This window comes from Danio rerio, chromosome 4, assembly GCF_052040795.2.
Source record: "Danio rerio strain M-AB ecotype USA chromosome 4, GRCz13ab, whole genome shotgun sequence".
Lineage (NCBI taxonomy): Eukaryota > Metazoa > Chordata > Actinopteri > Cypriniformes > Danionidae > Danio > Danio rerio.
In genome coordinates, this window is record NC_141024.2 from 14,086,051 (window position 1) to 14,112,886 (window position 26,836).

The window sequence follows — 26,836 nt, forward strand, 5'->3', positions numbered from 1 at the left end:
ATGGTCAAAAAAGCAGCTACAATACCTGTTAAAATTATAAGGGCACATATTATTACTCCAAGTTATGCACATTTTAGGGGCGCAAAGTTGTTGTTTTAAGAGTTCTGTCCCATTTATGACCTATTTATAGTTTATAGTTTTTTCACTTCAAAGTCAAAGTCAGCTTTATTGTCAATTCAACCACATGTGCAGAACGTATGCGAATTGCGTTACTCTCAGACCCCAGTTGCCTAACATGTAACATTAATACAAAAAGTAGAATTTTAAAAAGAAATTACAATAAGTACATTTACGCATATAATATCATCTAAAAATATAATTCAAAAAGAAAAATTTGTAAACTTTTTTGCTGATAGTGTTGCATTTTAAACCAAAACTTACTCTATTTATTTAACTATTTTAAGTTTTGTCAGTTTAATGGCTAATACATGTTCAGTTATATAAAAATGTAAGATTTTTAAACGGAGGCATGGCATCAAACCCCAACCCTCATTGGAGGATGAGCAAATCGTTCTAAAATTAGTGAGATCGTACAAGTTCATATGTATTAGCCACTAAATCTAAAAGTAACAAATTGGCATAAGACAGGATTGATGTTACGGATCTTAAAATTGGCATGTTATTTCATATTACCTCTTAAAGTCAAGTACTATTTTGGGGTTTTCATCCCGCATCTTGCTTATCCAAATGAAAAAGCTTCTTAAATCCACAAGCAGAGGTGTAAGGTTTAGTTTGAATTTTCATAAAACACTGTTGAAAGTCATTAAAATAATTGTATATGCTTTCTGTGTTATAACAGTTTTTATTGTGAACTCAGTTTTGAAAGTGTACCTTTTAGGTTCTATGTGGTCAAGGTCAATTTGTTGGCTCCTGCACATATCAGTCATCATAGGAAAAAAAAAGTCACAAAAATGATCATAATCTATGCAAATAATTGTATATGTTTTCTGTGTTATAACCCCCACCCAAAAAAGAGGCGCTTTTTTTGTAAACTCAGATTTGAAAGTGTACCTTTTAGGTTTTTATGTGGTCAAGGTCAACTTTGTTGGCTCCTGCACATATCAGTCATCATAGGAAAAAATAAAATGTCACAAAAATGATCATAATCTATGCAAATATTTTTTTGTGTGTTATAAATTGGAACTTCTGAATGGTGGTGGAAATGGAAATGTTCAGTGATGATGTTGTTTTAACATAATTTGGCTGTTGCACTTCCATATTTACATTCATGTAAAACAAGAAGTCATGGCTGGACAGTTTCATGTTCCTGTACTGAGTTAAAAATGTAAATATGAATGGGGTTGTACTTTGGATATATTAATCAAGATTTTCTAGAAGTGTAAATGCATACATAATTGCAAATAATTATGACTTCAACTGAATTATTTTATATATCGTTTTTGGAAGAAAAAAAAAACATTTATTTCAAAATGCAATTTTCCTAATCTTTTAACTGTTTATTTCAATGAAAGTTTATATTTTTATGCTTTTTAATAATTAAATCTGAAAAGAATATATAATTATTTGCTTTACCTTATCACCTTTTGCTCATATTTACAAAAAGAAACTGTTCCATAATGGAAGTTCCATATAGAAATCCAAAAAGTCCATAATTGTATATCATGCTACAATAGTTAGCATATACATTTATGTTTATCAGCAAATGCAGTCCAAGAGTGAGAGATTTAGAGAAAAGGCTAAACATATTTGACCAATGTATTTAATAATAATATAATTTCACAATAATTGTGTAAAAATGTGCTCCATAAAATATCCAAATTATGTAAATATTTATGTAATTGATTTAATTCTTTATCTCTAAACATAATATTAATAATAATAATAAATCCAGGGTCAAAATTAACCCAAATATGTTAAACATTTCCATTCATTGCATTAATATTATAGAAACTGTAATATTTAATATCATAAATCATAATTTGTTCTTCTGGTAATGATACATATATACCAATAATTTTTTTAAGTGTGTGTGCTGTTGAGATTTAGCATTTATACAGGATTTACACTATTTCATAAACAGCTGATTTAAGGACTTTTTAAAGCATCAATAATTTAAAATCAAGCACCTTGTAAAATAATGTAAGCCCAGCATGTGTAGCGCCAATAAAGTTCTCAACATTTCACCTGCACTTAATATTTACATTAAAATACCACAGTAATGATGATGTTTTAAAAGTGTCATTTAAAAAAAACACACACACACAAACAGTTTTAAAGTCATGTTCAAAGAACTTTAATAAAATTATTAAACAATACTCAATACTAGTAATATTCAACTGTGGTTTCTGAAGTATTGATAAAATGTCAATTTTTCATCATAGTTCTGCTACAAGATAAGATTTTTAAACTTAGAACTTGTCTTTTGGGTGACACAGTGACTCAGTGGTTAGCACTGTTGCCTCAAAGCAAGACAGTTGCGGGTTCGAGTCTCGGTTGTGTCAGTTGGCGTTTTTATGTGGAGTTTGCATGTTCTCCCCATGTTCGCATTGGTTTCCTCCGGGTGCTCCGATTTCTCCCACAGTCCAAAGACATGTGCTATAGGTGATTTGAATAAACTAAATTGGCTGTAGTGTATGTGTTTGAATGTAAGAATGTATGGGTGTTTCCCAGTACTAGCATTGCAGCTGAAAGAGCATCCGCTAAGTAAAACATATGCTGGATAAGTTGGCAGTTCATTCCGCTGTGGTGACCCTTGTTGAATAAAGGGACTTCGGCTAAAAAGTGTGTCTAAAATTCAAGCACTTTCAAGAAGTGTGGGAATCCTGTATATGTAATCTACACACAGATGCTAAAACAATACATGTTTATTGTGTGTTCAAATCAAACAGACAATATTGATGACATTGCTAACTAGTCTTGCTCACTAGAGGGTGTTCCAACACCCAATAAGTCTATAACAGTTAAGCTTCACAGTATGGGATTGAGTTGTTCAAATGAAAACGTTATGGTAGTAAAAAAAGCAGAATCAATCTTGTGAGAAATATGAAATTGCACTTTATTTAAATAAAACAAACAAACATCTGCTACACATTTTGCGAATTGACACATTAAGTTACTGCAAAAATAAATTAGATTCAATAACATTAAATAATCAGATCCTTCATTTTCCTGAAAACTATTTAAAAATGCTTTTATGATGCATTTACTTCACAGTGGTCTGTCTTAGGAACATTTAACCCAAGTCAGTCACAACAATGGCCACGACTCATGAGTGTGACCTTACGACACATAGCATGAAAGCACAGTTTTCATGCCGGTTGTAGAAGTCAATATAACATTCAATAAATATTTCAAATAAATAAATGCATAATAAATAATCCTTTGAATATATAAAAAAAATATTGCAATACTGCTGAAGGGAATCACTTTGGAGTGCAGGATTCAAAGAGGTAGTGGTAGAGAGTATTTGTCTCCCCGATTGCTTTGTTACGGGCTGCGGCCAAATCCTGAAGAATAAAAACAAACAGATGGTCAAATGCCTGCACAGAAACACTTACTAGTTATTGCAATATACAGTACTGTGCAAAAGTCTTAGGTCACCACCAGATCTGGGAGCCTAAGACATTTGGACAAATCTATCTATAGTGTCTATCTAAATGATATGGAGCAAGTGCAGGGTTATTACCTTTGGGTGAACTCTAATATACGAACAGAAAATAGAGGAAATATGTACACAATATTCAGAACAAAATTACTTTGGTAATCAAAAGACTAGCATCAAAAGTCTGTGTTTTTATCGAGACCTCTTTAGCACCAAGCAACAGCTTGATTTTTTTTTTTGTTAAGTCTTTTCTGAAATGATGTGCTACTATATTTAATATCAAGCATCTTTCAGCATTTCCAAGAGTTCTTCCTTAGATTTACCAAGTTCTGTCTTTCTTTTTCTCTCCAGGTGAATCTCATACTGCCCATAATGTTGTCTATACATACTGCACATAATATTCAAGTCTGCACTCTCTGGACAGTCTTTTCTCTCAAAAACATGATTTCCTTACATTAGCAGTGTGTTTGGGATCATTTTCATTCTAAAAAATAAAATTATTACAAATTAGGTGCTTTCTAGTAGGAATTAAACAATGAATTATAACCTGTCTGTACTTTTACGCATTCACAATCCCAGCAATTCAGGCAATATTGACTACAGCTCTGGCAGAAATGCAGATCAAACCAAGACAGAAACTCCAGTATTTTTCATTTATTTTTCCATCTATTTCCTAAACAATAAAAAAGATATAAAAAAAATCTAAAACCCATATTTTCTGTTTGTATTTTAATAAAAAGAACGAGAAGTAATATATAATGTCATTATACCCTCACTAAAACAACAACTATAACTGTGGCCTAAAACTTTTGCACAGTAATTTAAATATAAAATTGAATTACCATAATTGCACTGGCATGATAGTTTCTCTTGAATTGCTTCACAAGCGGATGGCTGGAGTAGTCGTGTTTCTGTTAAAAAACAAAATAGTTAGTAAGTAACAGAAAAGTAACAGAGTAAATACCATACTGTTTATGAACCAAGCAAATAATACAGTAGAATTCTAAACATCATATATATATATATATATATATATATATATATATATATATATATATATATATAACTATAGTATTTTCGTCGTGTGGGATTGATCAAAGAGTTTCCAAACACTTACACAGTGATTCTGCAATTCTTGCTCGACTCTGTGCAGACCCTCCCTCACATTGCGAATCATTGGGTATTTCATATCTGTGTGCTCGTCTGATTCCAAGACGTGATTTACATAATATTTCAGAATTCTGGCATTGATGCAGCAGGAACCTTCTTCCTGTAACAGATGATGAGATGAGACTATCATCAAAATGCTTAACTTTTTATAGATACAAGTAAGAAATCAATGCAATCCAAACAGAAATGAATAGTTATTACATTAATCGATAACACTCAACTCCAAATATCTGTTCTTTAGTCTTTAGCTGGGACTAACAGCAAACTTTTATTTTGTTAGTTTCAGTTATTAGCTCGTAATTACTATGCATTTTTCTGAACAACTGATGCATAGACAGCATAGACTGTAGGCATGGGGCGATAACTGGTTTTAAAGATTAACATGGTTTGTAAAAGTCAAGGTTTTAAAACCGCTAAAATCTTGTTATGCCATTTCTCCGGTTTGTTCATTTTTTTGTTTTTTTACGTCTATTTTATTTAGCTTTTTAAGGCAATTGTATCTCCAGCAGAAAAGGGCCTTGCACATCAAATATACTGGTGTCAGCCCACGATTTTGAAAAACGAATGGTTTATACACCAACATTCAAGGTTGTTGCTATAGGCACATGCTATAGGCCTGAACACTACAGTGGCTTACTTTATATCCAAAGAAAAGAGATATATACACATATTAAGTTGCAAAGCAATGTGTTTTTGAAACTAATGAAAACAGCAGAGGTCAATTATTTATTTTAATTATGTAGCCTGACATGTTTACTGTTCCGAAACATTTGAAATGTTTCTTAAAATAAATATATTGTGCTCAATGTAGAAAAAAAGTTGTTTTTCCCAGACATTAAAAAAGAAGATATTTTAGAGCAGTAATTACAATACCATGATATTGTGAAATATTTATCCAAGGTTACCTATATTATGTTTATTACTATAGTTATTAATAGTCTATCAATCTTATAACAACCCATGCCTAATATACCTAATATACTCCATAACCCTGTGTAAATGCACATTTTTAAGTATCGCATAAGGAATGAGTGATGGAAATGCAAATTTTAAATAAAAATCTCTTAAATTGTGTAAAATAGAGTTAATGCGAATAATGGGAGATGGAAACTCATTTGGCGTATAGCGATCATTACACCTAGTCTCTATTTTGCTTGCCTTGTTTACTGTTGGTTACTTGGTAACCAATACTACAGTCAACCACTCTACTTGACTGAAACGCACTTACTTTGAAAAGATTATTGTTATTAAATTAGTATGCAAAGACTTCACTTGTTACATATTAGTGTCAACAATTGCTAGTGAGTTGATGTAAACCCTGTAAAACTAATCATTTGACAAAAAGTCATGACTACACGTTTTTATGTTACTTTAACTTATTTTAAAGTCAAGTCAAGTCGAGCTTTATTGTCATTCTGCTACATGTGTGGACATACAGAGAAACAAAATGTCATGTCTCGCAGGACAACGGTGCTACATAAATTGATCATAAATACAAACATTATGGACATAAGAGCTATTTTAAGTTAATCAGGTTTAAACTACATTTTTCTCAGTTATGCAAAGTTTAACTTCATATTTTAGTCAGTTTGACTGATATAAGTTGAGATAACTGGAAAAGTTAATTTATTTCAACTAAAAAATGAAGGCAGTTATCTTTACAGTGTAGAAGTAAAATAATAAGTATGATTAAGTTATTACTAATCATAATTGAGTATATGCATATAATAAATCCTTATAATATTATTAAAATAATATATTTATAATAATAATGGTGGTCAAACTTTATTAATCCTTCTTAGACAAGTACCTTTGTTGGTGGGCAGTTAACAATCACAACTAGATAGTGATGGTAAACTAAATCATTACAAACATCATAAATTGCTATTACTTTTTGAATTGTTGAATTGGTGTGTGCATCTGTTCCATTGTTAATGGTAACTAATATCCATATGAATCAATGTTAATTAATAACTTCAATGTTTACATGAAAGGTTAAGTTAAGTCAACTTAATAGTTCCAAGTAACAATGGGTTTACTCACTTTTTAAGTTACTGATAGCTTTTTACAGTAATTTCATTGTTTGGATATTGTTGACAGTTGCTGATTATGATTATGATTGCATTATTAATAATGTTATTGATAACAAAATGCACAATTGTATTGAATTTATTAAATCTAACAACTTCGAATTAGCATCTATGTTAGTGACTAATAGCAAAATAATAAATATTAGATAGATAGATAGATAGATAGATAGATAGATAGATAGATAGATAGATAGATAGATAGATAGATAGATAGATAGATAGATAGATAGATAGATAGATAGATAGTTAGTTTTGGTTTCCCATCACACATACTTGCAGCATATCGTGGGAGAAATATGGAAGCAGTCGTGTTTCGTGATCGTCTTCATTTCGTGCCTGTGTGAAAATGAATGCCTGAATGTTACACACTGCAATTTCAATGTAGGCTAAACATATAATCATACATTTCAATAATTACTCATCAACTTTAACAAATAAAACACTGCAGATATATTGTCACACAGCCACATGAGATGAAGCAATGAAACGTACTGTATCAGTCATCGCAGCGAGGTCGTTCCAGGTGGCTGAGCTATCCAATGGAGTGGGGCGCGCGCATCCGCTCAAAAAGCACGAGCACAGCAAAGCAATAAGAGTAAAGCACTTCATATCGCAGGTAGATGAGTGGATTCGGGTATCTGTCCTCTTATGTACACCGTTGTTCCTCGATGTCGAAACTTGTAGAGCATCTTGTGGCTCTGGAGCTTTTATATCGTGCCTGTACGTCACTGTGGTAGTCTTTTCACCTTTGGCGTAATCCCCCATCCTCTGCACCTGAGTTTAATGGGTCAGCGGATCTCGATGCATGCTTCATATTCGCTGACTGTTATGATAGCGTCGGAAATTCGCACCGCATATTGTGTGACAAGAAATAAAACGTCCAGTAATGAGCTGCAATAAGGACGCAGGGTTGGTGAAGTGTCAAGTGGACAGAATGGAAAACTTCCTGTGAATTCCCCCGAATAATATTAATTAGTGCGCTCCAGAAATAACTTTATGTGCAGTTCTTTTCCTTTGTTGTTGCCAGGAAACTTGTCAATTACTTTTTCCCTGATTAAGAAGATGCTTTATGACATCAGAGCGTTGCATCATAAAACAAACAGGCGCTAAAAAACGGAGTGTTTGTGGAAGTGACGAGTGTAATAAGGAAAACTGCAATAAAGAACAAACGCATCTGATTGTGTTCATTACGTCAAGCTAGACAATAGTAACCGATAATGTGTATAATTATGCAACTGTGAAAGTTGTGTAATTTACAGACGTCATATTCAAACATCCGCAACTTTTTATGGATTTTCCTTCATAGCAGTTGTATGGATACGTTTTATGATTTATTACTCTGTTCAAAACCAAAAATAGTTTTAATTACATTAAAAAAGGGAAAACATTCATTCATTTTTAAATAGTCACAATTAAAGCAAATTGGCTAAAACAAACTTAAAGTCATATGTTGATTTGTTGAGTCCATATGGTTCATTCTATAACTACTGATGCAAGCAGGTAAAACCCTGAGTTTTGAAACCATACATTTCAAGAACCGGTTCATGAGTGTCACTGATTTGATAATCCTGAAAAAACCCTGCAGACACACAATGCCAAAAGACATTAATATTAAGTTAGATTCATAACAAGGAAGGCCGATGTTATTTTGACGTCCAATAACGATGTGAAATGACGTTGATATTTGGTTGATTTTAAGTTGTGTTGGAAAGTGATCAAAATCCAATGTCGAGCCAACATCTTAAACCATTGTCATATTGACGTCAAATGCTGGCATTTGTTCATCAAGTATGGCAACCAAAATTCAATGTCGAGCCAACATCTTAAACCAAAGTCATGTTGATGTCAAATACTGGCATTTCTTCATCAGGTATGGCAACCAAAATCCAACGTCGAGCCAACATCTTTAACCAATGTCATATTAACATCAAATACTGGCATTAATTCGTCAAGTATGTCAACCAAAATTCAACATCTTTCATATTGGTAACGTCCACACAACACCAAGCTGCAACATCATTATACATTGATATTTATTGTCTTTAGGTTGTGTTGGAAAGTAACCAAATCGCAACGTCTGCCTGACGTTGGACACTGACATAACCCTGATGTTGGTTTCTGACATCAACCTAATTTTTATTTTCAAACAAAATGCAATGTCCCACAACGTTGGGGTACAATGTCAACCCTGGCATCATGTTGGCATCCTGTGTCTGCTGGGAAGTGGTCTTTATGAAAAATTTGCTTTACATTCAGAAACAGGCCCACGCACATGAATCAGAATTGGCGTTGATGAAGGGAATGTGTCCCCACCAATATCAACCAATTACTGAAATGTCCAAACCAATAATTTAAGCAATTTAAGTAATTTACATTCAAAATAAAGCAATGCTTTGTGAACTCTTAACCAACACATGCACCAAGTCAAGTTCACTACGAGATCACCGTAATACTATTAACCAAGGAAGTACAATTAATTAAAATTCAGTTTGATTTTGGCCTCCATGATTATGAAAAACAATAATCCGGATATTGTGTCACATACCTCTCTAAATTTCTCTACATTCATACCTCCTGTAAAGCCAGACTGCAGTAAAATCATGTAATTTGACTTTTGTAGCATGGGATAGGATTGTTATTTGTATTTATTAAGTGTTTATTTTATATTATTTAGTATTTTATTTATGTTTTTAAAAGCGCTAAACATAATCTGTGCTGTTCAATGCGTGTGATGGTGTATGTGCCCAGCAATGTCACAAGCAAATTTACGCCCTTGTCCACGCATAAGCTAAACGAACCAACCCAATCTCACGGCAATTCGTAACTTTTTGATTTAGTGGCTAATTCGTAGGAATTTTTACAATCTAATTTGTAAAATTTTGTACAATTTGCTCATCACCCAAAGATGGTTGGGGTTAGGTGCCATGCCTCCTTTTTAAAATCGTACATTTTCATACAACTGAACTCTGAACTGAAATTAGCCACTAAACTGACTAAACGTAAAATACGTTTCCTCGTGAGATCAGGCTTAAACAAACACAACAATTTATGCAACTACTGAGAGTGAACAGATGAGACTGAACGTAAAGCAATAGTGTATGTATTGTATTTAAAAAAAATAATTGAAAATCTTACATTTGTTTAAAATCAGATCTAATTAATATAAAAAAAAGTGTACATCATCAGTGTGCTAGTACAAAAAAAGACTGAATAAGGTGTTTTAAATTTGCAAAACCATTTGTTGTCTATGCACAATACTGGTCATATTAAAACCTATGTAAATAAAATAAATTACAAATCTATTTTCTTCTATTAAAATAAACAAAAACCACACAAAAACAAATACGTCTTTAAAAAATTTTGCATCCTGAGAACGTCATTTTTCAGTTTTTGCATAGTTGAAGTGTGCTTTGACAGATTAGCTTTTTCCCCAAAATTCCTGTTTTCGTCTCTGAGCGCGACCCAAAACCTCAGACGCCATGGAGCATGAAGCTGCTGATCTGGAGGAGATCTGAGACATCTTGTCATCTGGATTTAATATAAAAAAAAAGAAAAAGAATATTTATATATGAGATCATTTAAATAAATCTAATTGCAAAACATACTACATACAGGTTATTCTGTTTTAGAAAATAATAATTAATACAATTCTAAAATGTTATAAAATATTCTTACTCATTTTAGGATAGTACTGTTTTCTTGAATGAGTAATAAAGTGTGACATATATGCGCAAACTTTGCAGACACACACACAATCAGTGAAACCAGTGATTAGAAATGCATTGTCTGTCTTTGATATGTGCACCACATCAAAGGACACCTTGATCCAATTCCTGTTCCTACCAAAACTGCTAGACACACATAAAGGTTGAAGTAGCTGTCAGAAACTGCTTATGATTGTTAATACCTGTTAATATATATATAGATATATTTTTTAAAAAGTGATTTTACCATTATCTGACAAAGCAGAATCAGATTGAGGAAGCACAAACAGCTCCGGCCGAAAAATTCCCAGGTTACCTGCATGTAATTGATACATAGAGGATATTATGATCATGCACAGGTGAATTACATAAATGAGCGTAACACAAAACCCAGTGAAACATAATCGCGTAATTCCCACTTTCTATACTGCATCTTTGTGATGCAAATGTTTTTGTAAATCTTTTTGGAAAAGTTTCATTTGCTCACAAGGGAGGCATTCATTTGATCAAAATTCAGTCAGCTACAGAACAAATGTGTAATATTATTACATATGTGTATATATATTTAATATATGATGAAACTTATTATTATGATAGCAAAGCTGGATTTTTTGAATCATCATTATTTTCCAGTTTTCAGTGTCAGGTGACTCTTCAGAAATCGTCTCAATATTTTGATCTAGTGCTCAAGATAAATAATATTAATGAATATTAAATGATTCTTTAGGACTTTTGATGAATAGGGATTATTATTTTGAAACAAAAACTGCTGTGAAACGTCTTTTAAATGCATCTTCATATTTGTAGTGATTAAATGACAGACAGTTTAACTATGAATCTTTTTTTGTAAGTTGGACTGAATAAATCTTGAATTAATTAATCAATTTCTAACTCTTTTAGATGCCTTAATGTAGTCACATATACATCCGTCGATAGGTGTATTAAACGTAATGGAAGTTTGATAATCGTTCTTAATAAATGACTCCATGAGGACATGGGAAAATCTGACCAGATAGCATGAGTGGTACTAAAATAATGTAATGACGTTAGCGGAAAAAGAAAGACAAAAAATAAAAGACAACCGGAGACTGACCTAGATTGTTCTCCCCCAATTGCTGGCGGTAACCTAACCTCCTCTACTCCTTCTGCTGGTAAATGACTCAGTCACGTTTCAATTGCGTGCTTGTAGTGTGGTGGTAGCTCTTCCCTTGAATTGATCGGTGATCATGTACTCCTATAAAGTGATATAAAGCACGCCCTTCCAATATACATAATTGTCTTTACAGGATTCACTGGTAAGCCTAGCAAAAATCAGGGTTCCCGCTCTATGCCAAATGTCAAATTCCCTGACTTTCACTGACTACTGAACTTCCATGATTTATTTTGAGCAGTCCGTCCAAAATTTAACACAAAATCAAGTAAATGGAACAGAATTTAGAGGAGCTTGCAGTTTTTTAATTGCTGCAGAGTTTGGCCAGCCATTGACACTGTTCCTTCACAATAACAATAACATTATATTCGCTCATAGAATTGATCATCTGATGTGCACATTTGTTTTAGAGTTTTCATTTTCATCATAGACACACAGCATGATGCTGCCCTTCTCAAGTGCGTGACTCTCTTTAGACCCATCATGCAACATTATTGCAAAGCACATTCAAGGCCTATTTTAACAAGGCTACATTCAATATATCAATCGCGAAAATTTTAAATTTGAACAAATTTGTTTTTAATGAAGAGATTTGACTTTTTGTTTATTTTTGATCACTAACGCCCTATTCGCACTTTGAATGGGTGACGTCAGGCATTGCCAAACTGCATTGTGGATCCGTCGGCGCCGCTTCAGAGGCGTTACTCGCTGCAGAAGTTGGGACTAGCTCAACTTTTCAAGCGCCGATGGAAGCGTCAGCCAATCAGATCGCTGTATGCAAATACACCAGCTAGACAGAGGCCTATTGCTGACTGAATTTCATTGGCTGACGCTGCTATGACGATTGCTTCAGCCCCAACTTCAGACACGCCTTCAGTCAACCGTTGACGCTGAAGCCCCGTGTGAATGGGGCATAAGAGTCATTCATGTATCAAATACGACATAGTAGGCTTTATATGCTTACTGTCTCTCTTTGTTTCTCTCAGTGTTCCATTTATATAAATGATATAGTCCAATGGTTCTTAAGGTCAAAAAGTAAATAGTATAATTGTGTGTATTTTTTTTTTATTTATATACAATAAGCAAATCACAAGAAACATGGTCATTTAAACAAAAAACTAAATAAATGGAAAGTATTTTAAAACAACGAACATAAATCTCTGATAAAAATCCGAAATCAAACAAAAAATGCTCAGGGCTTAATCAATGTGTCGGTGCTCTTTGGGTAAGGGATTTATCAGAATAAACAGCAAAAGGAAGTCCAAGGCATTTGAAAAATGTGGAAAAAATATTTGAAAAAATAATAATAATAAAAATACTTTCCCACATTTTTTGAGTGCCTTGGTCTTACTTTTGTTGTTTAAACATCCCTGATAGTAGAAGGTTAATATTGCTCAAATCAATGGAAGAAAAAATTTCCTCCAACCTTTTGAAACTTTTACGCCACTTGACCTTAGAAAAAATATGATATACTGTAAGAGGTTATACTGATATGTTTTTTCTCACTTGGCAACCTGTTTTAGATCACATAAAGAAGATGGACCCTTCAATTATTTTAGAAGAGCAAGACTTTTCCATATGTATTCTTTCCTTATACTGTATATAAATTAGGGTTGCACAATAAATTGTTTCAGCATCGATATTGCAATGTGTGCATCTGCACTTGTCACATTGCAAGATAGTCGGGATTATAGTTGACCAGGAGCTAAAGAATAGTATTAAATAACTGGATTTATACAGAATACAGAATTTCTTACTTTGAAATTTTCTCTTGTTTCTAGTCCAAATATCAATTTCTTTTGAAGTTGAAAACAAAACAATATATATATATATATATATATATATATATATATATATATAATTTACTTCATATAATTAGTATTTATTTTTTATAAAATTCAAATATTTTTATTGAACCCAAATGTATATGTGTACATGTGTGCAACGTTTTTTTTTTTTTTTGTCTAAGAAAACAGAAAATGTTAAACGCTATTTGTTTCATATCTAACAAGTTCAATATGAACACTTTTGAGGAAAAAGAATCTCTGTTATTCCACGACAAGGACAAAACATAAAATTCCCCGACTTTGGATGTTTATAATAGACCTTTGAAATTTCCGTGATATTCCAGAAATTCCATCACCCGTGGGAACCTTGCATAATAAAATTCCCAATGGCCGCAATCAGATCTGCATGAGTGGATATTGAAAGGAATCGTACCATTATGCTGAAATTCCGCGTTTCTCATTGTGCCCTGGATTCTGTTGGCAGGTGGAGCAGCATTGGCTTTGTGACGCTGACTGCTCTGTTGTTTTCGTGATGGCTTGGGAGGTTTTAAACTTCTGTAATCTGTCACCTCTTCATCAGACCAGACATCTTCTCGCATGGGCAGCACATCTACAGTAGTCAGGCCAGCGACTGGAGAGGAACGAGGCAAGCTTCCATTCGCAGCCTTCGCAATATAATGGAGATTGAAATCTGAGGATATAACGTATGACATAATATTGCAAATTTTACTCAGAGTCAGTCATGTACCTTTCTGTGTGTTCGCTGTGGAGAGCCATCTATGATATGTTTGTAAGGAGAGTGAGGCTTTCCTAAAGGTGGTTCGCTCCTTCTAACTTTCCCGGAGAAATTTTTGATCTTTGGAGGAGAGATCAGCAATGCTCCTCCTAATAAAATAATATTAAAATAAATTAATTATAAAAAACAATTAGCTCAGATCTGTGGGTTTATATCTCACAATTATATCTATTTTTTTCCAATATGCTAGAAAAAAGTCTGAAATGTTTGGTTAAAATGTAACAAAAATGCTGCATTTATGTGTATTATCTTGATTTATTGCAAAGAAATTTTTGCAATCAATCCAGAAAAAAAATCATACTGAAACTGTCGAGAGAAATCATACTGAAACTGTTTTGAGAAGCCAAAAGTATGGGTTTAAGGTGACAGACGAAAGCACCATCTGCCTAAAAAACCGCAGCTGTCTGTAAAACCAAGTTAAGCTGAAACATCACTCAGTATTCAGGGCAATGTGGTCTGAACGTTTAAAGTTGGTGTCTAGATTGCTCGTTACCAATGGATGGAGTGGTTCGATCGTGATGTGTTCTTTGTACAGTCTGCATGGTCTTGAGTTTAGGGGTTGGCAATCTGCCCCCATTAACGGAAGCTTCAGACCCCTCCTCTGCCGATGATAATGACTCACTTTCCAATGAATTTAACCTAGAAAAAGTATGCGAATGGAAAATTGTCATGGAAGAGGCATGTATTGCATGTTAGGATATGTTCATATGACAGTTTTCAGCAAGTCATTTACACAACAGTGGCCTCAAACTTATGAAACTCGGTTTCAAAGGGCGAGTTTTCAAACCGATCCCTTTATCATCAACAAAAAGGTGATTTTGTGAAAATGATGCATGCATATGTAGGCACTAACATAAAAGAAATCCATTAATCAAAATCAAATCGCAATTGAAACATTGCGATTAACTAATTGCAAGTGCGATATGACTATATATTATTTAATTTCGTCAACCCAGAGCAAATAAGTGACTGTCATCTGTGTGGGATCTTGCTAGGTAATCCAGTAAGCACACTTTACTTTGGCCCAATCAGAATAATGTAACAGAGCTTTGCAGTAATATGGGAATATTTTGGCTTCAAAGTCACAGACAAAAAAAACTTTCATTCATTTATTCATTTTCTTTTCGGCTTAGTCCCTTTATTAATCCGGGGTCGCCACAGCGGAACAAACCCCCAACTTATCTAGCAAGTTTTTATGCAGCAGATGCCCTTCCAGACGCAACCCATCTCTGGGAAAAGACACAAAACAAAAACAGCTAATTGTTATAGATGTCACAGAATTGTTTCCACAGCACGAGGAAATACAACAACTAGCACCTAAAAAAGTAAGGAGTGTGATTGAGCTAAAGCTTAACTGAAAAGTTTAATCGCAAATCAAATCAAAATCGCAATGTCTGTCAAAAAAAAAAAAAAAAACAGTTATTTTCTCCAAATCGCACAGCCTTAATCAAAACGATAATGGCAAATCGAATTAAACTACAGGTTAAAGATGAATCCAGAAAAATGTGGGTAATTGCAATTGACCAACTGGTATTTTCAGTTCATTATGTTTAGTAGACTGAAATGTTCCTATTTATATTAGTAAAAATAGCATTGTATAACTCGAACATAAGTCAGACCAATGCAAGTTACCATTAACAGGATTTTTGATGACTTAAAACATTCAAATCAAAATATCAAGGCCCCACACGAATAACACAGTATAATATGTTTAGTCATTTTAAAAATGTGTATTTTTCCATTTATAAACTTCAATCTTTATTTATAAATATGAATATTTTTAATATATAATATAATTTTGAATTGTAATATATTAACGTCCCATTCATTTTGTTTGAATTTAAGTTTCACTGTGTTAATTGTACACATATCCCACTATGTAATTTGAATATATACACTTTAATATATGCTGTATGATTGATGGAGTTACTGGCAATATTAGTTGCCAGTAATTTAATATTTACAAGTGCACTGCAAATTAACAATTACATCTGTGCTCTAGTTTTACAGCACAATTGTAATTGCTAATTTACAGTGCACTTGTAAATTTCACAGTATTACTGGCTACCAAAATTGCCAGTAATACTGTCAGTTTTACAGCAATTTTACAGTATATAATCAGAAAACACCATTGCCTTATTAGAATTGAAGAAATCCAAATAATTCACTTTCTTTATTCTGATTTTGAAACCTCTCCATGTTGGTTGTAGTAGTGCTCAAAAGCACCTGCTCAATTCTGAGAGGAACATGCACATACCTCTCATTTCTCTCCATCCCGTTCTCATTTCTTGTTTTCCCTTCCTTATCTGTTAGCCTGTCCTGTACAATCTCTTCTCTCTCTCCAAGCTGCTCTTCTTCATCCCATGCCAGCTTTCTCTGCACTGGCAGGGTGGGTTCTTCGGGAAGACCCACTTCCCCAGAAGAGCTCCTCCTGCTGACCACCACAGAAGCAGAATGTCCAGGGCTAGAGCTTTCCCTGACACTGCCAGCCCTAAAGAAGCCAAGTCACTCATTAAACCAAATATTCGAACAGATTTTTAAAGAATTAGTTGTACTCACCTGGCCAGGTCCAGAGCCTCAATAATATGGCTTGTGCTTCTGCAGGCCTCAGATTCAATGGAGGATGAGGAGGTGCCGCTGGAAGGCTCCCACATCCAGTTTTGATCTGATAAAATCTGATTTAAGTGTTGCCGAGAAAAATGAGTTCCCCAAGCCCTTTTCTTGTAGGCCTCCGCCCTCTCGCGTAGCTCCTTTACCTGTGGAAGTACAGCAAGATTGGAGTTATTCTAATGGAGTTATTAGGGTTGCACTGTAAGTTGATTGATGTTAAAAGTCTGATAATGTATAGCAAGCACAGACCACTGTTAGATATTCAAGACTCAACAATAAAGATGCCCCACTATTGGAATTTTAGGACAGCTGTTGGAATGGATTAAAACACATTTTTTAATTCTGTAAAAAGTAAAGTAAATTAAATAAATAATGCATTTGCATGTGGTGGGGATATCTTTTGTTGAGTCATGATATTTTTATTAATCATGCTAAATTGGTTATCAAGCCAGTAGAAATTCACATCATGCAACATTGCCACATCCGCTCCGAAACTTGTGGAGAATGTCAGTTTGAAGGCAGTCCTGCCCCGCTCCTAAAGAGCTGACTCAGAAGCACACTTCTGTCCCGTATGGCGAGTTTTGCACAAAAGTGTTGCTGGAGATGCAACAAAGCACACTTGACACCATAACCTAAAACCAAGATCTTCTTCCTGACGAAAATGTCTTTGTTTTAACACTGTCAGCATGTTACAAAAACGCTTTGAAGGCTCTAGACTGAAGGCTTTACAGACGAATAATTTTAAGGATGTATTTTAAAATAAAGAATTAAGTACTGTATATATTGTCAAGCATGGAAAAATCTAATCAAATAATTGAACATTCAGCAAACTGAGACTTGCAGCGCCTCGTACCATATTCCATTTTCTCTGGATTTTAATCTATTTTTTGTTTGTTTGCTTGTTTATTTTTCCCCATCACTCACCTTTTTTATTCTCCAGTTGAATTTCTTGATTTCACTTTTTCTAGTGTAACTTTTGCTTGAGTTGTAATGTTTTATATTCAATTTTAGTGATCAGAAAGCTGATCAGTTAATTAACTTTTACTATTATAGTTCCATTTATACCTTTTTACGACTACAAATTTAGTTTCCTGCTGAAATAAAAATTATAATTATTATCTCCAAATATAGACTTACAGTGCTCAGCATAATTGAGTACACCCCATTTTGAACATGAATATTTGAAGTATTTTGGTGCATTTGAACAAAACAGATTTATTAAACAGATATATTTATTAAAATAACATTTTAATCACCAAACATATTAAAAAATTGAAAGATAATAAAATTTAATTCAAGGTAAATATTGCAAAAATTACCTAAAACCCACAAAATTTCAACAAAATACTTTTTTTTTTTTTTTTTTTTTTTTGCTTCTCTTGATTTTTCCTCTTTTTAAATTTGTATTTGATATTTTTCTATAACATAAATTTGGGCGAGCTAGTTTTTGAACCCTTATTGTAAGTTATTTTGTAAGATAAGCTCCAGATTTGGCTTTAGTACTGACTACTCTAATGTATATGCACACATATAATATTGCATATTGTAAAATATTCATTTGAAACATATATTTGTGAGGGGTGTACTTATATATGCTGAGCACTGTATATGTCTGTCACAATTTCTTTCATTTAAACCAAACTCTTAATTTAGACAGTATCACATCATGGAAATCATATACATCTACACACAAAAGCTATATTGAACCATATGAGAAAAACTATTAGAGCTATCCAATAATTTATCTAGGACATTATGATTAGATTATGAATCTAAAATGTAATACATATTAATGTCTTATTACAAAAAAAAATCAATTATCCCCTGCCAATTTTGCTTTTAAGCTAATTGTGTTTCATTATTCATTATTTAAAATGTAACAATATTGTAGGCTTTTCTAATCTAATTAAAAAAATCATAAATTCATGAATTACCTAAATGAATAAATGCATCTAAACTGCACCTATAAATTTGTATATACTTGTATATAATCACTGAGTAAATCTTAAGTCAATACAAGATTACCAGACACCTGAAAGTGCAAGAAACAGAAAAAAATTTACCAACAAAACCACAGACAACTTCAAAGTTTCTGTACATGCTGACAGATAACATCTTGATACACCACATGCGTGCACACACATACACACACACACACACTCATGATCAAATCTAGGTCCATACAATCGAACTTTCAATGATGTCATACATTTTCTGAAGCAGCACAGAACAGACACATAAGCAAATTAAAGCGTCTGTTGAGAGATCTGAAGCAGTGAGAGGATGCAAGTAACAGGTGAAATGTTACCTCATGATACCACTCGTGAAAACCATCACACCCCTGCAAGATTAACCATACAGACCAGTGATTAGAGAGAGTATCTTGCCATACTCTAGCAACTCTGACACTTTCACTCCATTCTACAGCTTGCATGCCCTGATATACCATCTAAAGTAACCTAAAGTGAGTTTGTTTCAGCAACTTCAAACAAACTACTAATTTGACATTCATATGGGTTCTTGCCTTGATTTCACTTGCAGAATTTTGGGGACTTAAAGAGATAGTTCACCCAAATTATTTTAAATCTGTCATCACTTTCTCCCCCTTCACTTGTTCCAAACCTGTTTGAGTTTCTTTCTTCTGTTGGAAAACAAAAGAAGGTATTTTGAAGAATGCTGGTTGCTGGGTTTTTTTCCTACTGCAGAAGTCAATCGGTCTCAACAAGCAGCATTCTTCAGAATATCTTAATTTGTGTCTAACAGAAGAAATAAACTCAGAAAGGCTTAAAACCACACAAAGGAAGTCACCATTTGTGAATGTTATTTTAAAGGTATTTAACTGAAAGTCTACAAATAACCGATTAATCTTTTAGCATATTTAAGTCATCTTATTTCAATTAGCATAAACATACATAGAAATCTATTTATTCATTTTCCTTTGGCTTAGTCTCTATTTCAGAGGTTGCCACAGCGAAATCAACCACAAACTACTCCAGCATATGTTTTACACTGTACATTCAGCTGCAACCCAGTACTGGGAAACACACTCATACACTATGGATCATTTATTTTATTCAATTACATGCAGCTGCAATCAGAATTATTTAACCCCTTTAACATTTCCAAAATGATGTTTATCAGAGCAAGGAAATTTTCACAGTATGTCTGATAATATTTTTTCTTCTGGACTAAGTCTTATTTGATTTATTTTGGCTAGAATAAAAGCAGTTTTTAACTTTTTAATAACAATTTTAAGGTTAAAATTATTAGCCCTTTTAATCTATATATTTTTTTCGATAGTCTACAGATCAAACCATCGTTAAACAATAACTTGCCTAATTACCCTAACCTGCCTAGTTAACCTAATTAACCTAAGTAAGCCCTTAAATGTCACTTTTAGCTGTATAGAAGTTTCTTGAAAAATATCTAGTCAAATATTATTTACTGTAATCGTGGCAAAGATAAAATAAATCAGTCATTAGATATGAGTTATTAAAACTATTATGTTTAGAAATATGTTTAAAAAATCTTGTCAGATTTTCTGTTCTGTTAAACAGAAATTGGGGAATAAAATAAACAGGGGGGCTAATAATTCTGATTGCAACTGTATAGCGCATGTCTTTGGGCTGTGGGGGAAATTGGAGCACCCAGAGGAAACCCAAGCCAACAAAGGGAGAACATGCAAACTCCACACAGAAAGGCCTACTGACCCAGCCAGAACTCGAACCAGCGATCTTCTTGCTGTAAGGCAGTAGTGCTAGCCACTGAGCCACTGTGCCGCCCCTATTAAATTCTATATTTTATTAATTTATTCTAATTACTCAAATTAATTATGTTTTTTTTTATTTAGTCCTATTTTTAATTTTTTGATTAAATTAGTTAAAGATGAAAAAAGAGTATTTGTGTATACGTTAGGCATGCATATATTATTCTCAGATTTCTTTTTCCAGAAGCGCACCTCCTCTTTTGCAGATTTAATCTTCAGCCATGCTCCATCTTTGTAGCTGTACTGGAGGGGTGAATGAAAGTTGGATCTGTACTCAGTTTTCCCTTTTCTGTCATGCAGGAAAAAAATAGAAAACTAGTAAATAGTCATACAATTTGAAAGATCTAAACATGTAACCTATATACAGTGGAAATCGAAATTATCAGCCCTCGTGATTTTTTTTTCTTTTTTAAATATTTCCTAAATTATCTTTAACAGAGCAAAGATTTTTTTCACAGTATTTATTTACAATAATGTTTTTTCTTCTGGAGAAAGTCTTATTTGTTTAATTTCAGCAAGAGTAAAATCAGTTTTTAATTTTTTAAACCATTTTAAGGTCTTAATATTATTAACCCCCTCAAGCAATATTTTTTCGATTGTCTACAGCATGGACGATTTTAGGATTTTCATTTTAGGGGGGCTCAGCTCCCTATAAGGTAAAATTTTTTATTATAAATGTTATAAATATATATATATATATATATATATATATATATATATATATATATATATATATATATATATATATATATATATATATATAAAACCTAATCTTACATTTATAAGTAATAATTTTATAGTAATACACTTAAAAATGTTTGTTTAAAATGGTAGGGTTGTATACTAGTATTCCACTTTATTACATAGACAGGCACAGCCATTTAAGTTCTGAGTAAACCAAATAGGCTCAACCCACCTGTTTACTGTAGTAAAAACCACTTTCTACATTCAAGTGTATTTTTTTCCCTTGTATTAAATAAATAAACTGCCACTTTTAATCTACAGCCACCCTAAAATAGGCCTAGCAACACCCATGGTCTACAGAACAAAACATCGTTATACAATGACTTGCCTAATTCCACTAACTTGCCTAATTAACCTAGTTAAGCCCTTAAACTTTAAGCTAAATACTAGTATCTTGAAAATGAGCTAGTAAAATATTATGTACTGTCATCATGGCAGAGATAAAAGTAATCAGTTATTAAAACTATTATGATTAGAAATGTGTTGAAAAAATCTTTCTGATGAAAAATAATGTGGGAAAAATTATACAGAGGAGCTAATAAACTAGGAGGGCTAATAATTCTGACTTCAACTCTATATTACATACATATATTACAAAGTTTATTTTCTGTTATTTTTGCACATCCTGTAAAAACACAACAGTCACCTCATAACCTTTGGTGAAGGGTCTTTCAGGTTGTGGGGTGATTTCACTTCCTGTTGCTGTAGATAGGCAACTTCTTGTTCTGGGCTTGACTTCCTGCTGTGTGGTCGCTCCTTCTTCTTCTTCTTTCTCTTACTCTGGTTTGATGGGCATTTAGGCAAAAGAGCCAGAAATACTATGTCAAAGGTGCAAACATTTTAGTAAATGTATACTTCCTCTCTATACGTTGCAGAGCACGTGAAAAAAAACTATAAGGAAATAACATATGTTATTGAAACTAGATTTTCCAGATCCCATACTGACGCTGTAATACCTGGAAAGTTTGCATTCATGATTGATGTATGTGAATGAACTGAGAGGGTATATTTCTGTGTACCTTCTCTGGGGTTTTGCTCTCTGTTAGAAACTCTGGGACCTCATACTGTTCAACATCTCGCCTCAAGCGTGGTGGCCTGGGAAGAGGCGATCCTTTGAAACTTCTCTTGTACTCGCTCTCCATAATCACTGGGTTTGTTTTGAAGGGTGGGATGGCTCTGTTGTTACTGTATAACATCTAGCAGATGTAAAATAATTCAAAACTCAAGGAGCTGCAATGAACCTGATGGCTATGGTATTCAGATAATTACTTGAAAAAGATCTAATTGTAATAACATATTAATAATCAGTTTAATAAGATAAGCTATACCATTTTAAAGAATTAAATCTTGCAAACAAACAACATTATAAAATAACCATTAATGTTAGAATATACACTCACCGGCCACTTTATTAGATACACCTGTCCAACTGCTTTTTAGCGCAAATGTCTAATCAGCCAATCACATGGCAGCAACTCAATGCATTTAGGCATATAGACATGGTCAAGACGATCTGCTGCAATTCAAACCAAGCATCAGAATCGGGAAGAAAGGTGATTTAAGTGACTTTGAACGTGGCATGGTTGTTAATGCCAGACAGGCTGGTATCTTGAACATGACAATGAGTTCACTGTACTCAAATGGCCCTCACAGTCACTACATCTTAATCCAATAAATCATCTTTGGGGAGTTGCATCATGGATGTGCGGCTGACAAATCTGCAGCAACTGCTATCTTGCCAATATAGACTAAATACTCTGAGGAATATTTCCAGTACCTCCTTGAAACTATGCCACAAAGGATTAGGCAGTTTTGAAGGCAAAAGGGGGTCCAACCCGGTACTAGTAGAGTGTATCTAATAAAGTGGCCGGTTAGTGTATGCCTCTAGATGTAAGAATCTAGAATGAATAGATTAACAAATTGTAATTTTTATAAGATGCATAGAAGTGACATGGAGAAATGTACTGCCATCTACTGGAAGAACATTGCCTATTTAAATTAGATAAAAGAAAGTTACACAAAAAGCACTCAGTTGCACTTAAATATTTTACAAAGTATCAGAAACGCATCAGGTGTGCAAAGCGACTGGCAAATAATATTTAGGACAATCTGGCTACAAAATCATTAAATGTAAAACTAATCATGTAAAATAAAGATGATTTTGACTGATAAACTGCAAAAAGGTACCTGATGTGCAGCAAGCAGGGGCGATTCGGCTACAGGTGTTTTCCACATGAACTGTCTCTGGTATTCGGAGTTCAAGCCATTTCTCTGATGCTCTGACCTCAGGCCTGCTTTCATCCGCAGTGCATGGTTAATCTAAAAGTCAAAACACGTGAATAAATGTTACTGGAGGTATTATTAGTGGTATTGATAATTAATAAAACAATTATTATATTTATACACTACATGTAATGTTATAAACTAATTAATAAACAATTATTTAAAAGTACAAGATCAAAAACATGTCAAAAAAAGTTGGTGAAATCCTCCGCATGCAAAAACTTGCTCTTCCACATACTCTGGTCCAAGATTCTATTTATTAACAGAACTACAAATGCAAAGAACTACAAGTGGGCCTCTTTAATATGTGTTGCAATTTTTTATTTTTTTAACATCTTAAACAACTCTGACTCACTCCATTTAGTGCTTGTTTCTGCTTTTGTACTGCGAAGGTGGATGTCTGAGCTGCTTCTGCTTGTGGTGGTTGAGATGGGGCAGTGGTGCCCTCTGGTGGGTCTCTAGGGGCAAGAGGGGTCACCTGTCTTTCTGCACTAGTGGCCCTGAGCACAGGTGAGACAGCTGGAGACCTGCTCTTCTCCAGCTGCTGTTGAGAATGATCACGTCCTTCCCATCGGAAAGAACTGGATACCTGAGATGGATAAAATGGCACTCTCCTTTTGGATATGAACTGGGGTTCCTGAGTAATTCCTGTAAATAACAGAATAAGGTCAATTAGTTCAATATTAACAATATTTTATCTATCTATCTATCTATCTATCTATCTATCTATCTATCTATCTATCTATCTATCTATCTATCTATCTATCTATCTATCTATCTATCTATCTATATGTCTGTATGTCTGTCTGTCTGTCTGTCTGTCTGTCCGTCCGTCCGTCCGTCCGTTCGTCTGTCTATCAGCCTATCTATCATCTGACACCACTGTATGTATCTATCTATCTATCTATCTATCTATCTATCTATCTATCTATCTATCTATCTATCTATCTATCTATCTATCTATCTATCTATCTATCTATCTATCTATCTATCCATCCATCCATCCATCTGTCTGTCTATCTGTTAACTTATCTATCTATCTATCTATCTATCTATCTATCTATCTATCTATCTATCTATCTATCTATCTATCTGTCTGTCTGTCTGTCTGTCTGTCTGTCTGTCTGTCTGTCTGTCTGTCTGTCTGTCTGTCTGTCTGTCTGTCTATCTATCTATCTATCTATCTATCTATCTATCCATCCATCCATCTGTCTGTCTATCTGTTAACTTATCTATCTATCTATCTATCTATCTATCTATCTATCTATCTATCTATCTATCTATCTATCTATCTATCTATCTATCTATCTATCTATCATCTATCTATCTGTCTGTCTGTCTGTCTGTCTGTCTGTCTGTCTGTCTGTCTATCTATCTATCTATCTATCTATCTATCATCTATCTATCTATCTATCTATCTATCTATCTATCTATCTATCTATCTATCTATCCATCCATCCATCTGTCTGTCTATCTGTTAACTTATCTATCTATCTATCTATCTATCTATCTATCTATCTATCTATCATCTATCTATCTATCTATCTATCTATCTATCTGTCTGTCTGTCTGTCTGTCTGTCTGTCTATCTATCTATCTATCTATCTATCTATCTATCATCTATCTATCTATCTATCTATCTATCTATCTATCTATCTATCTATCTATCCATCCATCCATCTGTCTGTCTATCTGTTAACTTATCTATCTATCTATCTATCTATCTATCTATCTATCTATCTATCTATCTATCTATCTATCTATCTATCTGTCTGTCTGTCTGTCTGTCTGTCTATCTATCTATCTATGTAGTACATACCTGACTGGTCAGAGCGCAGTCCTGCCAGTCGCATCCTGCGATGTGGAGAATCGCTTCTGGATCTTGATGTTCGACCCTTGTATTTACTTCGATACTCGCTGATTCCCTATTAGGAATATATAGAAGTAGAACATAGAAATCAGCTTTATAGTTTACATGTAAAGCACAATGTGCATGTGATACGTTACACAATCTGCATGTTCACATGAGATGTCCAGGAAATTCTATATCTGTGATTTAAAAGAAAAGGCATGCATAATGCATGCTACATAACTAGCTATTTGCAGACAACTGGATAACGTGAATGCCTGTTAATCAGCGCACCAACTTCAAGACATAACAGGAAGTAACGTTAAAACCGACAAAACCTTGCAATAATTTAACATTACCGTTCGCGTGTTTCGTGCTTCTCAACAATCAAGTCGTTTCGATTTGTTTTCGGCAAAGTGAAAGCCTTGTCTTACAGTAACTCGTTTTAATACATATTGCATACCCTAAATGTAAACACTGGAAAAAATTTCAAAACCGAAAGCATTTCTTTAGCCTGCAGCGCGCGCTCACTGTTCCTCCTCAAACAAATGACGTCGCACAAGCGCGTGCACCTTCAATCTGGTCCTGTTCTGTAAAAACTATTTCCAGTGTATTTGTAATTTACAAAGCTTACCTTGAAACGGACAGGCATTTTCAGTCTACGCCGGTAGTGACTAGGGCACAGAGAGGTCGGCGAACAAAAGAAGTGTTTTTGTTACACGCTTGGAGGTGTGTGAGATTAGATTCAGTTACAGTCTTTGCTGTTACCTTGGTGAGGCGTCCCACGTTACGCGCATGCGCAAGACTGTAAGCAGCTTTGTTATGACCCTGACCCTTTACCGTGCGTGTTTATAGTAGCATCATAAGATACTGTAATATGTATTAGAAATTAATCCATCTTTTTGTAACTTTATGTGAGGTCGAAATTTTTCTTGCTTTGGTTTGTCAACAGATTAGGAGAAATATATTAAAGCAAAGTATTTTACAAGAAAACACTTTAGATGGTTATTTAATATTGCAAACATATTTATTGGATAATATAATTAGATTTATTTCATTATTATTATTATTGTTGTTGTTGTTGTTGTTGTTGTTGTTGTTGTTGTTGTTATTATTATTATTATTATTGTTGTTATTTAATAGATAAAATATTAGGAAAAATTGTTATATTATGAATATTGTAATTCTCTTAAGAACTCTTAAGAAAAAAGATAACTATTATATAATTAATCATTTCTCTATAATGTACTGTACAATATTTTTATCATTTCTCAATAATGTAAAAAAAAAAGATAACTATACATTATATTATTAATAATTTCTCT

General features: G+C 33.6%; 3 protein-coding genes and 1 long non-coding RNA gene across 29 annotated transcripts in view; 2 read left to right on the forward strand and 2 right to left on the reverse strand.

Moving 5' to 3' along the window:
• Positions 1-26,836, forward strand: part of LOC147844665 (uncharacterized) — an 892,045-nt gene that overhangs the window by 327,816 nt on the left and 537,393 nt on the right. The window lies entirely within an intron of this gene.
• Positions 1-26,836, forward strand: part of calua (calumenin a) — an 86,478-nt gene that overhangs the window by 51,487 nt on the left and 8,155 nt on the right. The window lies entirely within an intron of this gene.
• il22 (interleukin 22) lies at positions 3,384-7,587 on the reverse strand. Its single transcript, NM_001020792.1, has 5 exons — positions 7,315-7,587; positions 7,096-7,158; positions 4,680-4,832; positions 4,405-4,473; positions 3,384-3,467 (listed from the first exon to the last, which is right to left on the reverse strand). The coding sequence occupies exons 1-5, from the start codon at positions 7,585-7,587 to the stop codon at positions 3,384-3,386; spliced, it is 642 nt and encodes a 213-aa protein (NP_001018628.1).
• saxo6 (stabilizer of axonemal microtubules 6) lies at positions 9,907-26,306 on the reverse strand. 25 transcript variants are annotated; one of them, XM_087246868.1, is made up of 16 exons: positions 26,146-26,306; positions 25,482-25,587; positions 24,111-24,310; positions 24,018-24,080; positions 23,567-23,698; positions 22,399-22,575; positions 22,026-22,159; positions 20,828-20,924; positions 19,178-19,210; positions 16,819-17,015; positions 16,517-16,750; positions 14,753-14,898; positions 14,212-14,348; positions 13,897-14,128; positions 10,774-10,842; positions 9,907-10,350 (listed from the first exon to the last, which is right to left on the reverse strand). In XM_087246868.1, exons 1-16 carry the CDS (start codon positions 26,161-26,163, stop codon positions 10,241-10,243), a joined length of 2,085 nt encoding a protein of 694 aa, XP_087102994.1. In that variant the 5' UTR covers positions 26,164-26,306; the 3' UTR covers positions 9,907-10,240. The 25 variants fall into 25 exon arrangements, with proteins under 25 accessions (XP_087102994.1, XP_087103005.1, XP_087102999.1 ...); XM_087246879.1 differs by lacking the exon at positions 24,018-24,080 and having other exon boundaries at positions 24,252-24,310; XM_087246873.1 differs by lacking the exon at positions 24,018-24,080 and having other exon boundaries at positions 24,141-24,310.

Coding starts and splice junctions, on each gene's coding strand:
- saxo6 (XM_087246867.1), bottom strand. Junction 19,211..20,827: donor TTAAATCTGCAAAAGAGGAG/GTGCGCTTCTGG, acceptor TTAATCTTGCAG/GGGTGTGATGGTTTTCACGA. Junction 14,349..14,752: donor TCGAACCACTCCATCCATTG/GTAACGAGCAAT, acceptor TTATTTTATTAG/GAGGAGCATTGCTGATCTCT.
- il22 (NM_001020792.1), bottom strand. CDS start 7,587: ATGGGGGATTACGCCAAAGGTGAAAAGACTACCACAGTGACGTACAGG. Junction 4,833..7,095: donor TCTCCCACGATATGCTGCAA/GTATGTGTGATG, acceptor CATCTGTTACAG/GAAGAAGGTTCCTGCTGCAT. Junction 3,468..4,404: donor ATCATGCCAGTGCAATTATG/GTAATTCAATTT, acceptor TTTATTCTTCAG/GATTTGGCCGCAGCCCGTAA.